Source organism: Aspergillus versicolor (genome assembly GCF_001890125.1).
Source record: "Aspergillus versicolor CBS 583.65 unplaced genomic scaffold ASPVEscaffold_5, whole genome shotgun sequence".
NCBI classification, from domain to species: domain Eukaryota; kingdom Fungi; phylum Ascomycota; class Eurotiomycetes; order Eurotiales; family Aspergillaceae; genus Aspergillus; species Aspergillus versicolor.
Window position 1 is genome coordinate 469,738 of NW_024467528.1, and position 18,190 is coordinate 487,927.

General features: G+C 50.1%; 7 protein-coding genes across 7 annotated transcripts; 4 read left to right on the forward strand and 3 right to left on the reverse strand.

Moving 5' to 3' along the window:
• Positions 1 to 975: 975 nt before the first annotated feature.
• On the forward strand, positions 976 to 3,170 carry ASPVEDRAFT_133135 (alpha-actinin, sarcomeric (f-actin cross linking protein); the record flags this gene model as incomplete). The annotated part of the gene is made up of 4 exons (XM_040806995.1): positions 976 to 1,068; positions 1,092 to 1,244; positions 1,307 to 2,914; positions 2,973 to 3,170. 4 exons carry the CDS (start codon positions 976 to 978, stop codon positions 3,168 to 3,170), a joined length of 2,052 nt encoding a protein of 683 aa, XP_040667970.1.
• Positions 3,171 to 3,752: 582 nt separating this feature from the next.
• ASPVEDRAFT_28814 (putative RNA binding protein) lies at positions 3,753 to 5,361 on the forward strand (the record flags this gene model as incomplete). Its single annotated transcript, XM_040810158.1, has 6 exons — positions 3,753 to 3,791; positions 4,229 to 4,260; positions 4,331 to 4,368; positions 4,443 to 4,503; positions 4,558 to 4,627; positions 4,687 to 5,361. The coding sequence occupies 6 exons, from the start codon at positions 3,753 to 3,755 to the stop codon at positions 5,359 to 5,361; spliced, it is 915 nt and encodes a 304-aa protein (XP_040667971.1).
• A 324-nt stretch (positions 5,362 to 5,685) lies between these two features.
• On the reverse strand, positions 5,686 to 7,027 carry ASPVEDRAFT_133270 (WD40 repeat domain-containing protein; the record flags this gene model as incomplete). The annotated part of the gene is made up of 6 exons (XM_040807015.1): positions 5,686 to 5,822; positions 5,894 to 6,062; positions 6,117 to 6,582; positions 6,657 to 6,752; positions 6,816 to 6,855; positions 6,907 to 7,027. Coding segments are annotated over 6 exons (1,029 nt in total), but the record flags the coding sequence as incomplete, so codon positions are not given.
• A 986-nt stretch (positions 7,028 to 8,013) lies between these two features.
• Positions 8,014 to 10,510, forward strand: ASPVEDRAFT_52947 (WD repeat PLAP family protein; the record flags this gene model as incomplete). Its single annotated transcript, XM_040814721.1, has 3 exons — positions 8,014 to 8,061; positions 8,155 to 8,608; positions 8,661 to 10,510. 3 exons carry the CDS (start codon positions 8,014 to 8,016, stop codon positions 10,508 to 10,510), a joined length of 2,352 nt encoding a protein of 783 aa, XP_040667973.1.
• Positions 10,511 to 10,688: 178 nt separating this feature from the next.
• Positions 10,689 to 11,819, reverse strand: ASPVEDRAFT_192742 (NADHX epimerase; the record flags this gene model as incomplete). The annotated part of the gene is made up of 4 exons (XM_040809122.1): positions 11,607 to 11,819; positions 11,433 to 11,541; positions 11,292 to 11,357; positions 10,689 to 11,221 (listed from the first exon to the last, which is right to left on the reverse strand). The coding sequence occupies exons 1-4, from the start codon at positions 11,691 to 11,693 to the stop codon at positions 10,689 to 10,691; spliced, it is 795 nt and encodes a 264-aa protein (XP_040667974.1). The 5' UTR covers positions 11,694 to 11,819.
• A 266-nt stretch (positions 11,820 to 12,085) lies between these two features.
• Positions 12,086 to 14,012, reverse strand: ASPVEDRAFT_192744 (M20 family metallopeptidase). Its single transcript, XM_040809123.1, has 3 exons — positions 13,585 to 14,012; positions 12,325 to 13,532; positions 12,086 to 12,268 (listed from the first exon to the last, which is right to left on the reverse strand). The coding sequence occupies exons 1-3, from the start codon at positions 13,917 to 13,919 to the stop codon at positions 12,114 to 12,116; spliced, it is 1,698 nt and encodes a 565-aa protein (XP_040667975.1). The 5' UTR covers positions 13,920 to 14,012; the 3' UTR covers positions 12,086 to 12,113.
• A 1,239-nt stretch (positions 14,013 to 15,251) lies between these two features.
• Positions 15,252 to 18,117, forward strand: ASPVEDRAFT_52950 (OPT family oligopeptide transporter; the record flags this gene model as incomplete). The annotated part of the gene is made up of 13 exons (XM_040814722.1): positions 15,252 to 15,520; positions 15,577 to 15,782; positions 15,829 to 15,902; positions 15,952 to 15,988; positions 16,036 to 16,160; positions 16,214 to 16,462; positions 16,512 to 16,629; positions 16,681 to 16,781; positions 16,831 to 16,946; positions 16,995 to 17,030; positions 17,081 to 17,277; positions 17,329 to 17,438; positions 17,497 to 18,117. The coding sequence occupies 13 exons, from the start codon at positions 15,252 to 15,254 to the stop codon at positions 18,115 to 18,117; spliced, it is 2,259 nt and encodes a 752-aa protein (XP_040667976.1).
• Positions 18,118 to 18,190: the final 73 nt, after the last annotated feature.

Sequence of the window (18,190 nt, forward strand, 5' to 3'; positions counted from 1 at the left end):
AGCTTGACACGAGAGCGCACGGCCCAACTGATCGGCGAGCTGTGCTTTCCTGCCAACCGTTCCCATCTCAGGATGAGGCCAAACGAGCCTACTCCGGAGTACAGCCACTCAAACAGTCAAGCTGTCGCTGCGCAAACCCCACTATATTGTTTTTGCCCCCATGTAATGCGGACGATGAATGGAGCACTTCCGAATCTAGCCTGGTCTTTGCTCAGTATGCGATAATCGATTCATTTCGGTCAATGGTACGATACTAGGAGGCTGGCCTTTTACTCATATTGACCCCGTCTGGCGGCGTGACATCAGATGCAATATAGGCGACGAGGAAACCTGGTTGGATCTCGGTGCTATTAAGACGAGGAGAGAGCCAAATATGGAATTGAAGACAATGCCAAAAATAGACGCCTTACCTATCATATCGTGTAGCACAAAAGTGGAGGCTGGGGAGACAATCATCATGCAAGCGCAGAAAAACGCTGTCAAAAAGAAGTGCCCAGCCAAATCGGTCGACGATAGAGTGTAGATATCGCATCGTTAGCCCCCCAAAAAAGAATTAGATTATATTGCCGACCCCTTGTCCTCGCCGAAACCAAGGGTCGGGGGGAGAACCGCGATCCAAGGAATGCCGGGCAGCGGTTGCTGTGGGGGCGGAGGGGACGCTTTTTGTGTTGATATGTTCGACGAAACGAACCCCTTAGACTCCGATTGACTCGATCCAATTCCATGAATCGCGGACTTCTTTCAACTCTCAACCGGCTTCCCGCCCACTGTCCTGTCTTTGTCCCGAGCACTTCACTCTCCTCTGGCCGGGTCTTTATGAAGATCTTGTCCTTTTCCACCTAGGCGATCCATCTATCAATAGTAACCCGATAGCTTCGCTGAGACGTCCTCCTCGATCGCTGAAGACAACCACTGCCCACACGACACACCTTTCTCGCATACCCTGAATGTCCTCGAACCTGAATATCGTTCAACATGTTGACGGTTGATGAGTCGTGGGTTAATGTGCAGCAGAAGACATTCACAAAATGGTTCGGCTACTCTTGTTGCGACCCCTCCTCCCCCTCGGTGCCTATCTGCATTTTTTGAAGCCCCTTGTGTTCTGGAGCTTATCGGTTCTGGTGTCGCCTTTTCATTCTGTAGAGTTTACAACAGCTGATGCCCATGTTTTCTGCAGGCTCAACAATAAGTTAAAAGTGAGGGACATTGTCCTCAATAATTTGGTACAGGAACTTTCCAATGGCGTAAGTTATCCCCCACTCCGTGGTTTGGAGATTGCGGTTACTGATAAATATCGTCTGCTTAGGTTACCCTTATCCATCTCCTCGAGATCCTCGGCGGAGACTCGCTTGGTCGATACGCCGCCAACCCGAAGCTTCGCGTACAAAAGTTCGAAAATGTCAACAAAAGTCTCGACTTTATCAAAGGGCGGGGGATCCAGATGACCAATATCGGAGCGGAGGACATTGTCGATGGTAACCAGAAGATTGTCCTTGGTCTGATTTGGACGCTTATTCTCCGATTCACCATCAGCGATATCAATGAAGAGGGTATGACAGCGAAGGCAGGTCTCCTGCTTTGGTGTCAAAGAAAGACCGCCTGCTACGAGGACGTGGAGGTTCGAGACTTTTCGTCCAGTTGGAACGACGGTCTTGCATTTTGTGCTCTTTTAGACATCCACCGTCCGGACCTGATCGACTATGATTCGCTGGACAAGAATGACCACCGCGGAAATATGAAACTCGCCTTCGATATCGCTGCGAATGAGGTCGGTATCCCCGATCTTCTTGATGTTGACGATGTCTGCGATGTTGCCAGACCCGATGAACGCTCGTTGATGACTTACATTGCGTACTGGTTCCATGCCTTTTCTCAGCTTGAGAGGGTAGAGAATGCAGGTCGTCGAGTTGAGAAGTTTGTTAACAACATGCATGGCGCATGGGAGATGCAAAACTCGTATGAGAAGAGAATGAGAGAACTCTTGCGCCTGATTAAGACCCAGCGCGACGACTGGACGAACTCGTCTTTCGAAGGGACGTACAAGGATGCTAAGGAGCAGGCCTCCCAGTTTTCCATGTATAAGCGGAATCAGAAGCGCCAGTGGGTGGCTGAAAAGTCAGATCTCGCAGCTCTTCTGGGCAACATAAAAACGAAGCTTAGCACATATCGCCTGCGGGCCTACGATCCACCGCCAGAGTTATCTTCTGAAGCCTGCGACCAGCAGTGGGAATGCCTAACCCGTGATGAGCATGAACGGAGTCAGCTCATTAACGAGACCATTCGAGATATAAAGAATGCTTTGCGACGTTCCTTTGCTGACAAGGCGAATGACTTTGCCCTGACACTCAAGACTTTGTCTCTTGCGATCTCGGGTCTCGATGGGGATGTTGCAGATCAACTCGCCCATGTCAGGAGACTTAATGACAACCTGCCGCCTCTCGATGCTTTCCTGGAGACTATTGCAGACTTGGAGGAGCAGTGCCAGGAAGCAAACGTTGAAGAGAATGACTATACAACTTATACACTGGACGAACTCGCTTACGAGCTGAGCCTGGTCAAATCAAGCATATCCAAGAAGATGGCTTTCCTGGACAACCAGCTTGTTGCGCGAAACATGACGAATCTCACACCAATTCAATTAGAAGAGTTTGAATCAGTATTCCGGCATTTTGACCGCGACTCATCCAATACGCTTCAAGAGCTGGAATTCTCAGCCGCCTTGGCTAGTTTGGGCCTTGTGTATGACGAAGAGGAGATGCATGAAGTTTACGTGGATACTTGTGGTCCTACTAGACTATCCCAGAACGGCGGTGTCAGTTTCGAACAGTTTATTCGTTTCATGGTCAGCGTAACAGAGGACCAGAATACTGCAGAGCAGGTATTCCAAAGTTTCCGCGAAGTTGCGGACGGCAAGGTATGTTTCTCCTTCAATAAATTTAGGCCCTCGACACCCGAAACTAACTTCTTTGCAGCCCTATGTCACAGAGCTTGACCTTCGACATTCGCTCATACCAGACGAGATCATCGAACATCTCGTGAAGACTATGCCTCAGCATGACGGCCCGGATCTCTTGGAGGACAGAGAACTTCCAAAATACGACTATATCAGCTTCATGGAGAAGATGATGGATGAGAATAAGAACCGTGCTGCTATCAATGGTAGCGAGTGATTTTATGCCTGCGACCTTGCTGTCCTTACTTTCCCTGCCTACCTTTTGTTTGATGTTGCGATAGGTGTTGACTGGTGCTCAATGGAGGTTCTGTCTGGGTTGGCGATTGGTTCCATGATGCATTGTAAGGGCTTTTATGCATTCCTATGCGTTTCTGATTTACATCCCCGTTTTGCGCCTGGTTTCTCCATTCTCTGAGAAAGGTTGTTATTTCCTCTGTTTATGCAGCTGGATGCAGTAATGCTTGGTGAAATTTTAGAATTAAAAAAAAAAATAGAAAATGTATTAAGTTATACCAAAATAACCATCATGAAGCTCTGAATGCTTCTGACCCTTTTTATGTGCCCTACATAACTCTGGAGCAGTGTTTGAGGCGGAACAGCTCCGGCCCCAGATAGAGTCACGTGGTGGCCATGCTCTTCCTCACAGCTTGTTCCCTTCCGACCTTCTTGTCACAACACTAGACTTCAACTCCATTGGCATTCTTCTACTTATTGGGTGTGCTACATATTCCAATATTTTCTTCCTCTCTCCTTTTCCCTCCTTCCATTCCTCCGTACATTTCTTATTCGCGCCCAAAAAATGGACCGCAGCTTGGATGAGATCATCGCAGAGCGCCCTGTAAGGCTTTCCAACCCTCTCTAGAAGCTTCGTGCCCATTGGGCTCCGCTGACATGCCCGTATAGCAGAGGCAAAATCGTGGCCAGAACAGAGGTGGCCGGAACCAAGGCCGCCGCTCAAATGGCGTAAAAAAGGTACCACCCCCGAAGACCCCAAGACCCCAAGCAACCCAAGCAACCCAAAACGACCGCATTCACTAACTGGGTGCCCTTCGCCCAATCCCCAGGTCCTTCCTCCTACTCCTCCTCTCCTTTCGCGCCTTTCTTCAACACTGTGATAAGCAAAAATTCGGTGGTCCTGTGATTATTTTTCCTTCGGATACACCTATCCTGAAGGCTGCGAAAATCGCCACGGGAAAAAATGATGCAGCAGTTCCATGATAGATAACCTGATTTGATTTCGGGCTGACCTTGTTTCTCTTGATCTGATCACAACAGCCTTATAGAGATGAACATGTTGACTTGGATCTGTACGGTGACCCCTGTACCATTTGCGATTCCGAGTTTGGTTTACTGATTCATTCTTTCGTGGAAATATAGGGATTGGGTCCACGACAAGTATGAAGATGACCGAGACAGTACGTTTTGAAACCTACCTTTGCAACAACGACGTTCGGTGCTCGGTGGCTTTGGTTCTTACGCATATTTTCAGCACGCCCGTCCCGTGGCTCTCGACGGCCTCGTGGTGACCGATACTCCCCGTCTCCGGAACGGTATGATTTATTAGGATGTCTCTTGTGGTGCGAGTGGCGCTAAATTAGTACTAGGGGCGCGCCTTCGGGAACCAGACTTCGCATTGAGAATCTCCACTACGATATCACAGAGACCGATCTTGAAGTACGTTGGGATACTATGAATATTTGAGATCACAAGTTCTAATAAGATTCGCCCATTAGGAGTTATTCTGTCGGATCGGATCCATCTCGAACGTATCTCTTGTCTACGACCGCGCCGGACGCTCCGAGGGAGTTGCCTATGTTACGTACGCCCGCCACAGCGATGCGAGAACAGCGATCGCGGAGTTCGATGGCGCCAACGCTAAAGGTCAACCCATTCGTATTTCGATAACTTCCTCCGCACCACGACGGGGCCGGAATCCATTCGACAACGTCGAAAAGCCAAAGGGCAGCCTCTTTGACCGCGTTGAGAGACCGGGCGGCCGAGACGCTCGCAGTTTAAGCCCCACTGGAAACCGGAGCGAAAGCGCTGAGGATGGCGGACGCCGTCGTCGTGGCCGTCGCGGAGGTGCAAACTACCGCCGCAGCGATGTATCCAAGCCTGCTCCCGAACACATTGATCGTTACATCCCCGGCCAACGGTCCCCAGTCCGCCGCGGCGGTGGTGGTGGCCGGCGACAAGGAGGCGAGAACAGAGAATCCCGCCGTGGAGGTAACCCCCGTCCCAAGAAGACACAAGAGCAGCTCGACCAGGAGATGGAGGATTACTGGGGTAGTGGTGCGGCCTCTGGTGCAACTGAACAGGCAGAACAAACGGCCCCTGCTCCTGCAGCCGCTGCTGAGCCCGCCGCGGCGGCACCGGCTGGTGACGACGATATCGACATGATTGAATAGAGGAGTTTGCCAAATCTTTGTGTGATATCGCGGTGCTGATCTCATTTCTATCTTGTACCTTCCTATGTAAGGCCCACTTGCAATTTTTTATAATCAAAAGTGAAACTGGAATACGCCTTTAGTTGTCGTTGGATCCGATTTACAATCTATTCTCATCTCCAGTTAAACAAATAACTAGTATAGTTGATGACACGCCCGTTGTATGACTGATATATACAGTGGTAGGGAGATTAAGCCTACAAGTGCGATTCACTATTATGTTCTTATTATACTAGTAAATTGGCTATACACTTGTCTTTATTGTATTGAAAGAATCTTTGCATATCAGCGCCACAAGCCATACGGCTCTCTACAAGCCTTCCAGAGCTTGATCGTTCCGTCTTCACTTCCAGTTCCGTACAATTTGCCGTCGGGTGAGAAACCGACAGACCAGATAGGGCCGTGATGACCCTTCTGAACTTCTGTTATATGTTAGTCCAGTTCTCGATAATCGTACGAAAAATGTAAGATAAGAGGGGGGGAAGAGTCATACCCAGCTCCTCATCCGTGTGCAGGTCGTATACGCGCGCCCAAGTGTCGTCCGCACTCCCCGTAACTAGACGTGCGGTATCATTGTTCACAGCCGCGCTGGCAACCTCATATCGGAAGTCGATCTTCTTGAGGAGTCTGCCCGGGTTAAGACCGTCGAAAAGGTAAACGCTCTTTCCGGCGGCGACGGAAAGGATGCCCGGGTTAAGACCGTCGAAAAGGTAAACGCTCTTTCCGGCGGCGACGGAAAGGATGCCCGGGTCGTTCGGGCGAGAAGCGAGGGTGTTCAGCTCACAGCTACCGATGTTGCCATCGACAGTGTGTTCGACAACTGGGTGACGGGAGCGTAGATCCCACCAGCGGATTTTGCGGTCGTCGGCGGCTGTTGTGAGGATGTTGTAGTCGCGATTCCAGATAATGGATTTGATGATGCCGCCGTGAACACCAGGGCCGATTTCGTAGCTTGTCGCAGGGGCGCCATTATCTGCTGCTGCACTTGGTGACGGGGCTGTTGGGGAGGATCCGTTGCTACTGCCGCCGCTGCGCGTTAGATCGAAGATTCGGAGCTTTTTCTCGTAACCGCCAGTTGCGAGGACTTGGGGAGATGGTTGGAGAGGGAACGCGACCGCTCGGACAATATGGTTGTGTTGGAGAGTGTGCAGAGATTCGCCTGTATGGGTATCCCAGACCTTGCTGCATGGGTGAAAGAGTCGTTAGTCAACCGGCCGTAGGGACTATCCGCTTATAGATTGGTGGATGACACTCACGCCGAGAAATCCGCAGCAGCAGTTGCAGCTATGTTAGCGTCGGTCGACAGGCGAGCTTGCCATACCGCTCCTTTGTGACCGAGGAAAGTGCCGATCCTGAAATAGCGTTTAGTTGATTGTCACCGGGCGCGGAGCTGCACAGGAGGGGCCAAGTCATACCAATCGCCGGTGATACCATCCCGAAGCATAGGATTGTTATCTGGTAGAGTTAGTCTATCTGACGGGAGAAGTAGACTGCAATGCTACCAACCTTTACAAGCAGAAACAAGATAATATTGGTCGTCCTCAACGGTGGACGAAAAACTAATATGCGGCACAGGACGGGAGTGTCCGTGACAAGTTAAAGGCACAACTTTAGGGATATCTAAGGCTCAATTGTCAGCGGTCAGGGCACAAAACGCAGAAAATTATGATAACATACCTGAAGCCATAATGAGATCAAAGTTCGAGCAGAAACGGGGGATATCAATTCCAGAATGGCCGTTAATAATGCGAAGATGAGATGTGCAACCCAGAGATAAGCCCAAGGCCTGTCGACGAAAGAAATGTGTATTTGCACAAAGCAGTCCGAATATCGCGTGAGAGAGGAATTACTAGAAATACAGAAGGAAATTCGTCGGTCTCGTCAGGTCATCAGCGCTAGAAACGCGGGGGTTTTGTATAGAAATGACGGCAAACGAAGAGAATGACGAGTCCCGGAGAGGGAGTGAGCAGTGAAGAAGGCAGCGAAAGCAGGCCTAATATCGAGTCAACCAAGGACTGTACCGGCCACCCGCAACGACACCCGTCTGAAAAGCGATTTGAAAGAGAACGGAGACTCCAGCCCAGAAGTGAGCATGAAGGCAACTTTTGACGCTTGCTCAAGTCATCGGCGCTGGCGGAGAGCACAGTGAGGGGGCGCTAGTCCGGATGGGGCTAGCCGACTAGCACGTGATGGGTATACTTTAACAGCGGTGTTGACCACCTGAAATGGCAAATCTACAAGTACAGAGCATGTTTTTGAGACAAAAGGGGCCACCGCTGGAAGAGCTGATCTCGCAGTCCCACTGAACATCACCAGCCCCGGCATGAACTGCAGTGGTCGGCGTGGCCCTGATTACTCATGATTCTATACTTCTAGCAGCTTCTGGGCCTCACCGCCCACCTGACGCCCCTCTTCACTGGGAGATCGGCCGGAGCTGCCAAGTGGAACTGGGATGCCTGTAGTGGCCACGAGCCTCCCCGGAGTCGGGGTCTCAACTCACCATCTACTTCCCTTTCATCCCTAGACCTCTTTCTTCCTGGCCCTTCTCGATCCGCCCTCCTCTACCCCGTCTGACTACCACTTCCTGAGTTCGAACCCTCCCTCTGTTTATGTATGCCTGAATTCAAGATCTCCGCTGCCTTGGAGGGCCATGGCGATGATGTAAGGAAGCTCCCCGCTCTCGCTGTGTTGACAACACAGGGAAATCAAACTCCCACGACGCACTCTCACTAACAACTTACTGTCTTCCTTCAGGTTCGCGCTGTGGCCTTTCCCAATTCAAACGCTGTTTTTTCTGCTTCTCGTGACGCCACTGTCCGACTCTGGAAGCTTGTATCCAGCCCTCCTCCGACATACGACTATACGATCGTCTCTCATGGTTCAGCATTCATCAACGCCCTAGCATATTACCCCCCAACCCCCGAATTCCCTGAGGGACTAGTCTTCTCAGGAGGCCAAGACACAATTATCGAAGCCAGACAACCCGGCAAGACTGGGAATGACAATGCGGATGCTATGCTTCTCGGCCATGCACATACAGTCTGTGCCTTGGACGTGTGTCCGGAAGGGGGCTGGGTCGTTAGTGGAAGTTGGGATTCCACTGCTCGACTTTGGAGAGTTGGCAAATGGGAATCCGAAGTCGTACTGGAAGATCATCAGGGGAGTGTGTGGGCAGTGCTGGCCTACGACAAGAATACTATAATCACAGGTAAACACAACCTTTGACATGAACCAGACTCAAATGCTAAACTATACCCAAGGCTGTGCGGACAACATAATTCGGATATTCAATACGTCCGGAAAACTGCTAAAGGCTATCAAAGACTCGCGCGATGTCGTTCGAGCGTTGTGCAAACTCCCGCCTTCCCACCCCACTGGTGCGCAATTTGCCTCTGCAAGCAACGACGGGGTAATCCGTCTATTCACACTGAATGGCGACCTTGTTGCTGAGCTCAACGGCCACGAGAGCTTTATTTATTCCTTGGCCCCCTTGCCATCCGGTGAGCTGGTTAGCTCTGGTGAGGATCGCACAGTACGCGTTTGGAACGGCACGCAGTGTGTGCAGACTATTACCCACCCTGCTATCTCAGTTTGGAGTGTTGCGGTTTGCCAAGAGAACGGCGATATTGCAACAGGAGCAAGCGATCGCGTAACTCGGGTTTTCACAAGGTCATCAGAGAGACGGGCGAGTGCCGAGGTGGTCCAACAATTTGAAACGGCTGTGAAGGAATCAGCAATCCCGGAACAGCAGGTTGGGAAAATCAACAAGGAGAAGCTACCCGGCCCCGAGTTCCTACAGCAAAAGTCCGGTACCAAGGATGGTCAAGTGCAAATGATTTCTGAGGCAAACGGAAGTGTCACCGCTCACACGTGGTCAGCCGCCTTGGGGAGATGGGAATCGGTAGGTACTGTGGTGGATTCTGCCGGCAGTAGCGGAAGGAAAACAGAATACCTGGGTCAAGACTACGATTATGTGTTTGATGTTGATGTGGAGGATGGCAAACCTCCCCTCAAACTCCCATACAATCTCTCCCAGAATCCATACGAAGCTGCAACCAAGTTTATCGGTGACAATGAGTTGCCAATGAGCTATCTCGATCAAGTTGCTCAGTTTATCGTTCAAAATACGCAGGGTGCAACTATCGGCCAGTCCACTCAGGATACTGGCTCCGATCCGTGGGGTCAAGATAGACGCTATCGACCTGGGGATGCTGCTGCTCAGTCAGCAAATATCCCTGAATCACGTCCGAAAGTCCTTCCACAAAAGACCTATCTCTCCATTAAGACGGCCAATCTTAAAGTCATCTGCAAAAAGCTACAGGAGCTAAATGACAAACTTGTCTCTGAGGGTTCGAAGGATTTGTCCTTGAGTCCTTCAGAGGTGGATACAGTGGTCTCCTTATGCAATGAGCTGGAAACTACAAGCTCTTTAAAAGACTCGCCAGCTGTGGAAGCAGGTGTAAATCTTCTCTTTAAGGTTGCAACAGCTTGGCCGGCGGCGAATAGGCTACCTGGTCTTGACATCCTGCGGCTATTTGCTGCGGCCACTCCTGTGACGGCCACGGCAGACTACCATGGCAAAGACCTGGTCACCGGTATTATCGAAAGTGGAATATTCAACGCACCACTAAATGTCAACAACGCAATGCTGTCGGTCCGATTGTTCGCCAACCTCTTCGAAACTCAAGCTGGCCGTGAGCTTGTTATAAGTCAATTCGGCCAGGTCATCACCGCTCTCAAGACATGCCTAGCAAACAGCGGGGCTTCACCAAACCGCAACCTTACCATTGCGGTGGCGACTCTCTATATCAACATAGCAGTGTATTCCACCTCCGAAGGACGAAATACAAGCCCTGAGTCCAGCGAGCGGGGCTTGGTGCTCCTGGAAGAAATCCAACGGGTGCTTTCTGGAGAGAAAGACTCGGAGGCAGTCTACCGCAGCCTTGTTGGTTTGGGGACTTTGGTCAAAGAACTAGAGAGCGAGGTCAAGGCTGCTGCTAAAGAGGTTTATGATGTCAACGCGATTCTGCAAACCATTTCAAGCTCTGGGCTTGGGAAGGAACCAAGAACCAAGGGCATCATTTCCGAGATCAAAGAGGCTTTGCCGTAGATGGGTTGTTAATTGACTACTACGTTGGTAGCGTGCATTTTTGCTTCGAGCTTATACGCCGATATGACCATCCAATAGATTTTTTTTTTTTTTTTCTTCCAAAAGTCAACGACATTGACATCTAGTAACCACTCAATTAATATATTCTCCTAGGCATTGCACATAGATAAGGTAACCCTCAAAGCCTCCCCTCATCATCAACCCCAACCTCCACCACCTGATCGAGCCCCTGATACTGCGGTAAATCCAAACCATACTTCCCCGCAATATCCTTCGTCAAGAACCTCCCACCTACAAAATGTCTCCCTTTGTAAAACTTCACACAGGGCTTCGGCGCCGTCAGACTAATCAAATACTCCGGCATAAACCGACTCCCAGGTCCATCCTTCGGCGGACCCTGTTCAATATCCCAACTACTCGGCGCATCAACAGCCAGGACCGGCGCGGCGGCATTCTCCATTGCGGAGATAATATCAGGAAACGGGTCGCGAAGGGGCCCGCCGAACGAGAAGCCGAAGATTGCGTCGACAATTAAGGATGTTTTTGCTAGGGTGGACTGGAAGTCGGATGGCGCGACGAAGGGGATGGAGAGGTGCGAGAGTTGGGTTTTTAGACGGCTGTAGAGCTCTTTTTTGCCTTCTTTTGGGTAGTAGATTGATGGGCTGTATCCGTATTGGGCTAGATGGCGGGCTGCGACGAGACCATCGCCTCCTTTTTCATTTATGATGCGTTTAGCTACTGATTGTCGGTGTAGTAGGGGTTCACTGGGGTTGGGGAGTACCGTTGTTTCCGGGGCCGCAGATGACAAGGATATTCTTTCCTGCACTTGGGGGGTGGACGCGATAGACTGCGTTGTTATAGAGTCAAACTCAGGCTCAATTTTCGGAAATTGGATGGTTGGTAGAAGTATTGTCTCTCTCACCTGCTTGCGATACAGAGAGACCGGCGAGTTCCATCAATTGGTCGAGAGAGAACCCACCGGTCCCGATGAGGTCTTCATCCAGGGAGGCCGCATCCTTGGAGGAAATTGCCTAGAGTCCGTTAGATGCGGAGTTTTGTAGGACCATATTTAAGGTCAACATTGAAGGCTCCATACCTTGAGGGCCATGCTTGCGGATCTATGGTAAGACCTTATAGATGCGGGGAAGGCAAAGCGGCGGACGAAGAGTGCGGGACGGATCATACAATGTCTCTAGAGGCCCTTGAGCTTTTCTCGGAGAAGTTTTGAGAGATGCTTGAGATAAGGAGCGATTCGAGGCCTAAGGTGTTGTTATGTAGGAGTGATTAAACAGTTGGAGAATGAGCTCTCAGTCCTCGAGCTCTACGTCACTCAAACGTTGACGGCTTCCGAATTCATCTTAGTCCTGTTTTCTGCCTGAGGCGTCACAATGCCCTAACCCAACCCAAGGCATCTATGTTTGTAACGAAATAGCTAGTGGATGAAGCATATGATACTAACTATTCTTGGGAAAATTTAAGAATTAATCAGGTAGTTGAAACAGGGCAGAAAATACAAAGACAAACTGCTTAGGGCACCAGAAAGGTAGAATTGATATCATATGAACAATAACCAATGTCATTAATAGCTATCCTGATACATAGTTCATACATCCGCCGCATCAAAGTTACGAATAAAGTCATAATAGAACTTAACAACGTACAAGTGGTCATAGATGCTCACCCGCTCATCAACGGTGTGGGTGTTATCGAGTCCGCGGCCGATAGCTGGCGTCCACCTATAAACATTGCGGGTAAGATCTAATGTGAATGTCAGTATGGATGATATAAGGCTTGTTCTCAATTTAGAAACTTACTCAAGTAGTATCTCGTGTCTGTGTTTCCAGTCATAATGTCTCCAATCGGCACGACGGTCTTGCCCTCTGCTCCAAAAGTGTGTCGGATTGTTCCTGAGAACACATCCCACACCGGATCATCGGCAGGGGAGATGGGTGCTGCTTCGGCCTTTCTGGCCCGGACGACAAGGCTGCCGTTGTAGTCGACGTCGCCTCCATCGCGGCGTTTCAGATCGCTGCGGGAAGGAGTATCATCTGGATGAAATCCGGCAACATGGTCGTGATATTCCTTGTCACCATCAAAGGCGTCGACTCTAAGGCCGTACTTCTTAATAACGTCTCCAATCACTTGGATAGCCTTAACTTGAACATCTACAGGCCGTTGATGATGTGCAACCCGATGGTTAACGGCCAGAGTAACAACTTCCGGCATGGCGTTGATTTTGACTCCGCCCTCGATCAGGTCAACAGCCTGCGAAGTCTGGACTACAAAACGGTTCAACGGTGTAGTGTTGGCGAATTCCACCGCAAGGTTCTCAAAGTCCCCATTCCTCAGTAGCTCTTCGATCTTGGGCTGAGAGTTGGGAGAGTAGCGCGCTTGACACACCAGACGCTTGTGGATAGGGCTGTTCTTGGTAATCACAGGCTCATAGGGATTAGACTCCAGGGCGACAACAATCTCAGAGATAATCCCAATGGCCGTATGCGGCAAGGGAACAGAACTGTGGCCACCGTTGGCATGGAGCTCGAAGAAGAGATTGATATTGCCCTTCTCCGTAATCGCTGGATGCACATATATGGTATCCCCATCAAGCGGTTGCGAGCCGAAACCGCCTTCATCAAGGATGATAGCGGCACTGTCGTCGCCGTATCTCTCGTAGAGCACCTTGCTGATCTGTCCAGCGCCGTGGTTGAGGCCAACTTCCTCGTCGAATCCGAAGGCTAGGATTACAGTTCGTCTGGGCTCCCAGTCAGACTCGGATAGGAGTCCCTCGACAGCGGATAGAATGCCCGTGAGGCTGTTTTTGTCGTCGGACGCACCGCGGCCCCAGATGTACTCGCCGTCAAAGTGGGCTTCGAAAGGCGGATATGTCCATGTGGATTCATCGGCAACAGGGACCACATCCTGGTGAGCGAGGAGAACAGTAGGCTTTAGCGAGGGATCGGAACCTTCCAACGTGTAAAGCAGTCCAAAGGTATTGATCTTCTCGAGCTTGGCCCGCTTATGACTTGCCCTGGTCAGCACCAACGACTATTCAAATGGGGGGGGCTCGGACTTACAGTGTAGGATACGTCTTTTGAAGAACAGGGAAGAGCTCGTAGAATGGATTCCACCGTTCATCCTCGCCAATTTCACCCAGATCATCGTAGGAGACAGACGGGACCCGCACAATTGCCTGGTGGCGTTTCACCTGTCTATGCAATGCCTCGTCTGACGAGAACAGACTCGCTGCCGACGGTAGTCCATCGCCAGCAGGATCGAGAACAGGCGGCAAATCACATTTAAAATCAGAATCCGAATTCCCAACTGTCATCGGCGTTTGGCCCAAAAAAGGCAGCACGAAGGCCGAGGTGCTGGCGATGTTGGCCAGGAGCAGCAGCCGAGGAGGTACCATATTTATACGTGAGCGTCAAAGCTCAATTACCATGTCACAATATAACCAATTAATATATGATGGATATGAGAAGCGGTATTTAGTAGAATCCCAAGGGAGAGGGGATTGTTGGGGAGGGGAGAGTTGGAGACGATGGAAGTTCGGCAATTAAATAGTGGAGCTCAGACTGGACTGTCATATACTAAGAGGAGATGATGACATATGGACCAGCTCAACGTATACTTAGCGAGTTTCTAATCCATTTAACTACGGAGATATATTAGAAATGGTGTTGAAACACTCAATCACCACTTGGAGTGTCCAGTGGAGGCGTCGTACCTAACAGCTCATTCCTTGCTAGCATGGCGCAATACACAGACCTGAGAGTCTGGCCGTGTATTCACCCATTATCACTGATAACCTACTATTATTGATCGAGTGTATATATATTTCTTCACAAATATCCCATCGCTGTCTATCTCGAAAACAGCTTTGTCTGCAGAACCACGGCCACCGTCCCAGTACCCGTGCAAGAGGACCGATGGTGAGATTTGCGTCTATAATGAGACATACTCCAATTCAATATCACGCGATTGAGGAATAAAGAGCGATACGAGCTTAGAGCCCAGACCATGGCTGCAACCATGAATAAACAAGGTTCCTTCCGCGGGGGAGATGGCTAACAGTTCGAAAACAGCCACTCACAAGGCTACTCCCGTATAGTTTAGATATAAACCGGGATAGTCAGATATAAACCGAGATAATCAGCGGTAAAGGCGCCACTAGGAACCTGGCAGGTCTTCGTTGAAAAAGCTCGGCGAGCCCTAATTCGGCCCCTCATTGCACCTTTCACCCCATTTTTGCACCACGGCCGACTATCCCAATGTGAGGCTAGATAATTGGTCAATGCCAGTAAGCGAAGCCCTTAACCTGTTTATTTCCTTCCTGGGGGATTTTAGGCTCGGATTAAAGCGTCTTTGCGCATGCACTTGCTCCCCTGTCGTGGCGAAATGCCCTGAATTGATGCGGGATAGGTGGCGCATTGGCCCTGGCCTTGCGAATTGCCCTCTAACATTGCGAATGGGTTGGAGATATCTGCAGTAGCACACCTTTCGTATTCAAAAGACTTTCTCTGGCAAAGTGGGTTTAACATACCCAGTAGCAAGACATATGTCCCGTGCGGAAGGCATCCTTATCTGAGACTACCTGTCGGTATCATTTGCACCAAGTATTGCACAATCATGCCCTACCGCGAGAGATATCGCGGTGATTGCCCATATAACAGTATAAGTAGATAAGTACTGGCCTCGGGATATATCCCTGCCTATAGCAATTCTCAGAGTCTGCACCAACATGGCTCAACGACAAGAACCAGAGCTCCCTACTGAGAAAGTGCAGTCGCCAGAGGTTAAGGACCTAGGCTCAGTTAATAAGAAAGAGGTCGACTCTTCTGACGAGTCTCAATATGACTTTGAATCCGCCGAGTTCAAAAACATCCCCGAGTTGGTGCGGACTGTCGTTAGCTTCGAGGACGACCCTTCGCTTCCAGTCCTGACTTTTCGTTCGATACTGCTCTCGGCGATATTCTGCACAATTGGTAGTATTGTGTCTCAGCTGTCCTAGTACGTTTTGTTCCATAAAATTGGCATTGAAGCGTTATAGTTGACTGTGCTACCAGCTTCCGCACGACGTATGCGCCATTCCCAGTCTTCTTTGTGATTCTAGCATCCGATCCCCTTGGTCGCTTTCTCGCACGCATTCTACCAGCCTACAAGGTACCGCTGGGGAGATTCTCCTTCTCTCTGAATCCGGGGCCATGGTCGCCCAAGGAGCACGCAATTGTTGGTATTGCCGCCAATGCTGGAAGTCAAGGTCAATGGGCTAGTAAGGAACTTACTCGTTATTGTTTATATCAAACTAATGAGAAAAGCGTTTCTGCCCACAAACGCTGCCTTATACTATGATATAACCATGAACCCAGCAGTCGCTTTATTCTTTGGATGGGTATGTTAGGCATTTATACGCACTAAGCATCATGCTGACCAAAGACCAGGGTGCTTCCCTGCTTGGCTTTGCATTTGCTGCAATGGGTATGTTCTTTATGACTTCATATACATGCCCTAACTAACCGCCTTAGTCCGGTCACTCCTGATAGACGACCCCGAATTCATGTTCCCCTTGTCCCTGCAGCAAGTGACACTCTACCGAAGTATGGATGCCAGAAACAGATCCGAGCAGAAAAGGGCCAGGGATCAGATGAAGGTAGGCCACTCATCTAGAAGCATTTGCATTCACCCGCTGACTCGGCGTCCAAGACGTTTTGGATTCTGCTCCTGGCTACGTTTGTTTGGCAGTTCCTACCAGAATATCTCTTCCCCTTCGTGGCATCTCTGGCTCCGCTGTGCTGGTTTGCAAGCCGCAACCATACAGTCAACTTCATCGGGGCTGGTCGTGGAGGCATGGGACTGCTCAACATAACCCTCAATTGGTCCAACATCACGTCAACTGTTGTCACGTACCCGTACAGTGTGCAAGTCATTATCTTTCTGGCCTTTGTATTGACGGTGAGCTGATCCACGAATTCCCTGTCGGAAACCTGTCTAATTTCGCCAGTGCTGGATTCTAATTCCTATTGCGTATTTCGGAAAACTTTGGGGCTCGCCGACTTACGATATCATGTCTAATGAAGTATTCCAGAAGAACGGGTCGACGTATCCGTTGAATGAACTGAGTATGTCTCTTCCCTAGTAATAGTGGACTATGTACTGATAAACGGCTTCAGTCTACCTTGACTCTAACGGCATGCAGCACGTCAACGAGACCAGGTACGAGGAAGTAGGGCTTGCCTACTCGGGGGCTCAATATACATGGCAGATCTTCATGGTAAAACCATCCTCCGTATCCCTCGCTCCTGTTTTGCTGACATGTCCAGTGGATGGCCTCGTATATGTCTTCCTACGTTTGGTGTGCTCTGTTTCTGGGTCCTAAAATCTACAAGCAATGGAAGGCCAGAAAGCAGTCTGGTGCCTTTCATCAGGACAGATTGAGGTAAGCCAGCCTCGCCTAGTATAAGCCACCGTCGCTGACTGGTGATAGCCGAATCATCCAACAGTATCCTGGTATGACAAAATGGTATGTTTTATCGTCTATAGTATTATGTGCAGTCAACTAACGAGTGATAGGGAGTGGGTTGCGCTCACTCTGGTGCCGTTTTTTATGCTTCTTGGGGTAGTCGTCTCCAAGGCCATCTACATGCCCATCTGGACGTACTTTATAGCACTGGGCTTCGGCGCTGCAGCAATGTTGCCAATGAGTTTCGTGTATGCCCTGTCTGGCTTCTCCGTCAAAGTCGGCTTCTTCAACGAGCTTATATATGGATGTGAGTGGTGTCTATGTTTCATTCTTTAACCCTAACTTACGTCGCTCGCAGATATGATTGACGTCAAAGGCTCATCCCGACATCCTTTGGGCCAACTTGCGTATCGAATTATCTCTGGCAACGTATGGTACGACGCTAGGATCGTGCTAGAGGACCAAAAGGTCTGATTCCCTCCTATGATACTATCCCCGAATCCCAAACTTATCATTCTACCACCAGATCGGCCACTACCTCCACATCCCCCCTCGTCAGGTCATCGGCATCCAAATAATCGCCAACGTGCTCGCCCTCCCCATCAACTACGGCGTGATGCGGTGGGTCATCGCCAGCAAATTCGACTACGTCAGCGGCCGCAAGCCCGACCCCCTAGGCCAATGGACCGGGCAAGAATTCCAATCCTACAACACAGCAGGGATCCAGTTTGCCCTCGTCGGGCCCCGAAAGCTCTTCGCCTCGGCCTTCTTCAAGCCCATCCTATGGGGGTTTCTCGCCGGCGCACTCGCCCCCTGCCTGATGTGGATTCTACACAAGAAATTCCCGCGCGCGCGGTTCGATCTGTGGAATACAACGATCTTCTTTGCGTCTGCGGCTGTCTTCTACGGGAATCTGAGCACGGGGCCCTTTACGACGTTTCTTGTGGGCACGTTCACGAATTTCTTCCTGTATCGGTATCGGAGGGTTTTTTGGAATAAGTGGGCTTATATCAGTGGGGCGGCGCTGGATACGGGGTTTAATGCAAATCTGCTGTTTATCTTTATCTTTTTGGGGACGACGGGGGCCAAGATGGTGCATTGGTGGGGGAATAATGCGGATAGTGTCGAGAGGTGTTTTGCGCTGTAGTCGAGTTTAGCTTCCTAGTCAATTTAAATGCTGAGATGGATAAACTCTTATGTAGTATTTCATGGGCAGTCAG

What these genes read in the sequence shown, in the direction of transcription:
- ASPVEDRAFT_192744 (XM_040809123.1), bottom strand. Translation starts at nt 13,919, where the DNA reads ATGGTACCTCCTCGGCTGCTGCTCCTGGCCAACATCGCCAGCACCTCG. An exon ending in CAAAAGACGTATCCTACACT is followed by an intron (nt 13,533 to 13,584) that starts GTAAGTCCGAGC and finishes GACCAGGGCAAG; the next exon opens with TCATAAGCGGGCCAAGCTCG. An exon ending in AGACACGAGATACTACTTGA is followed by an intron (nt 12,269 to 12,324) that starts GTAAGTTTCTAA and finishes CATTCACATTAG; the next exon opens with ATCTTACCCGCAATGTTTAT.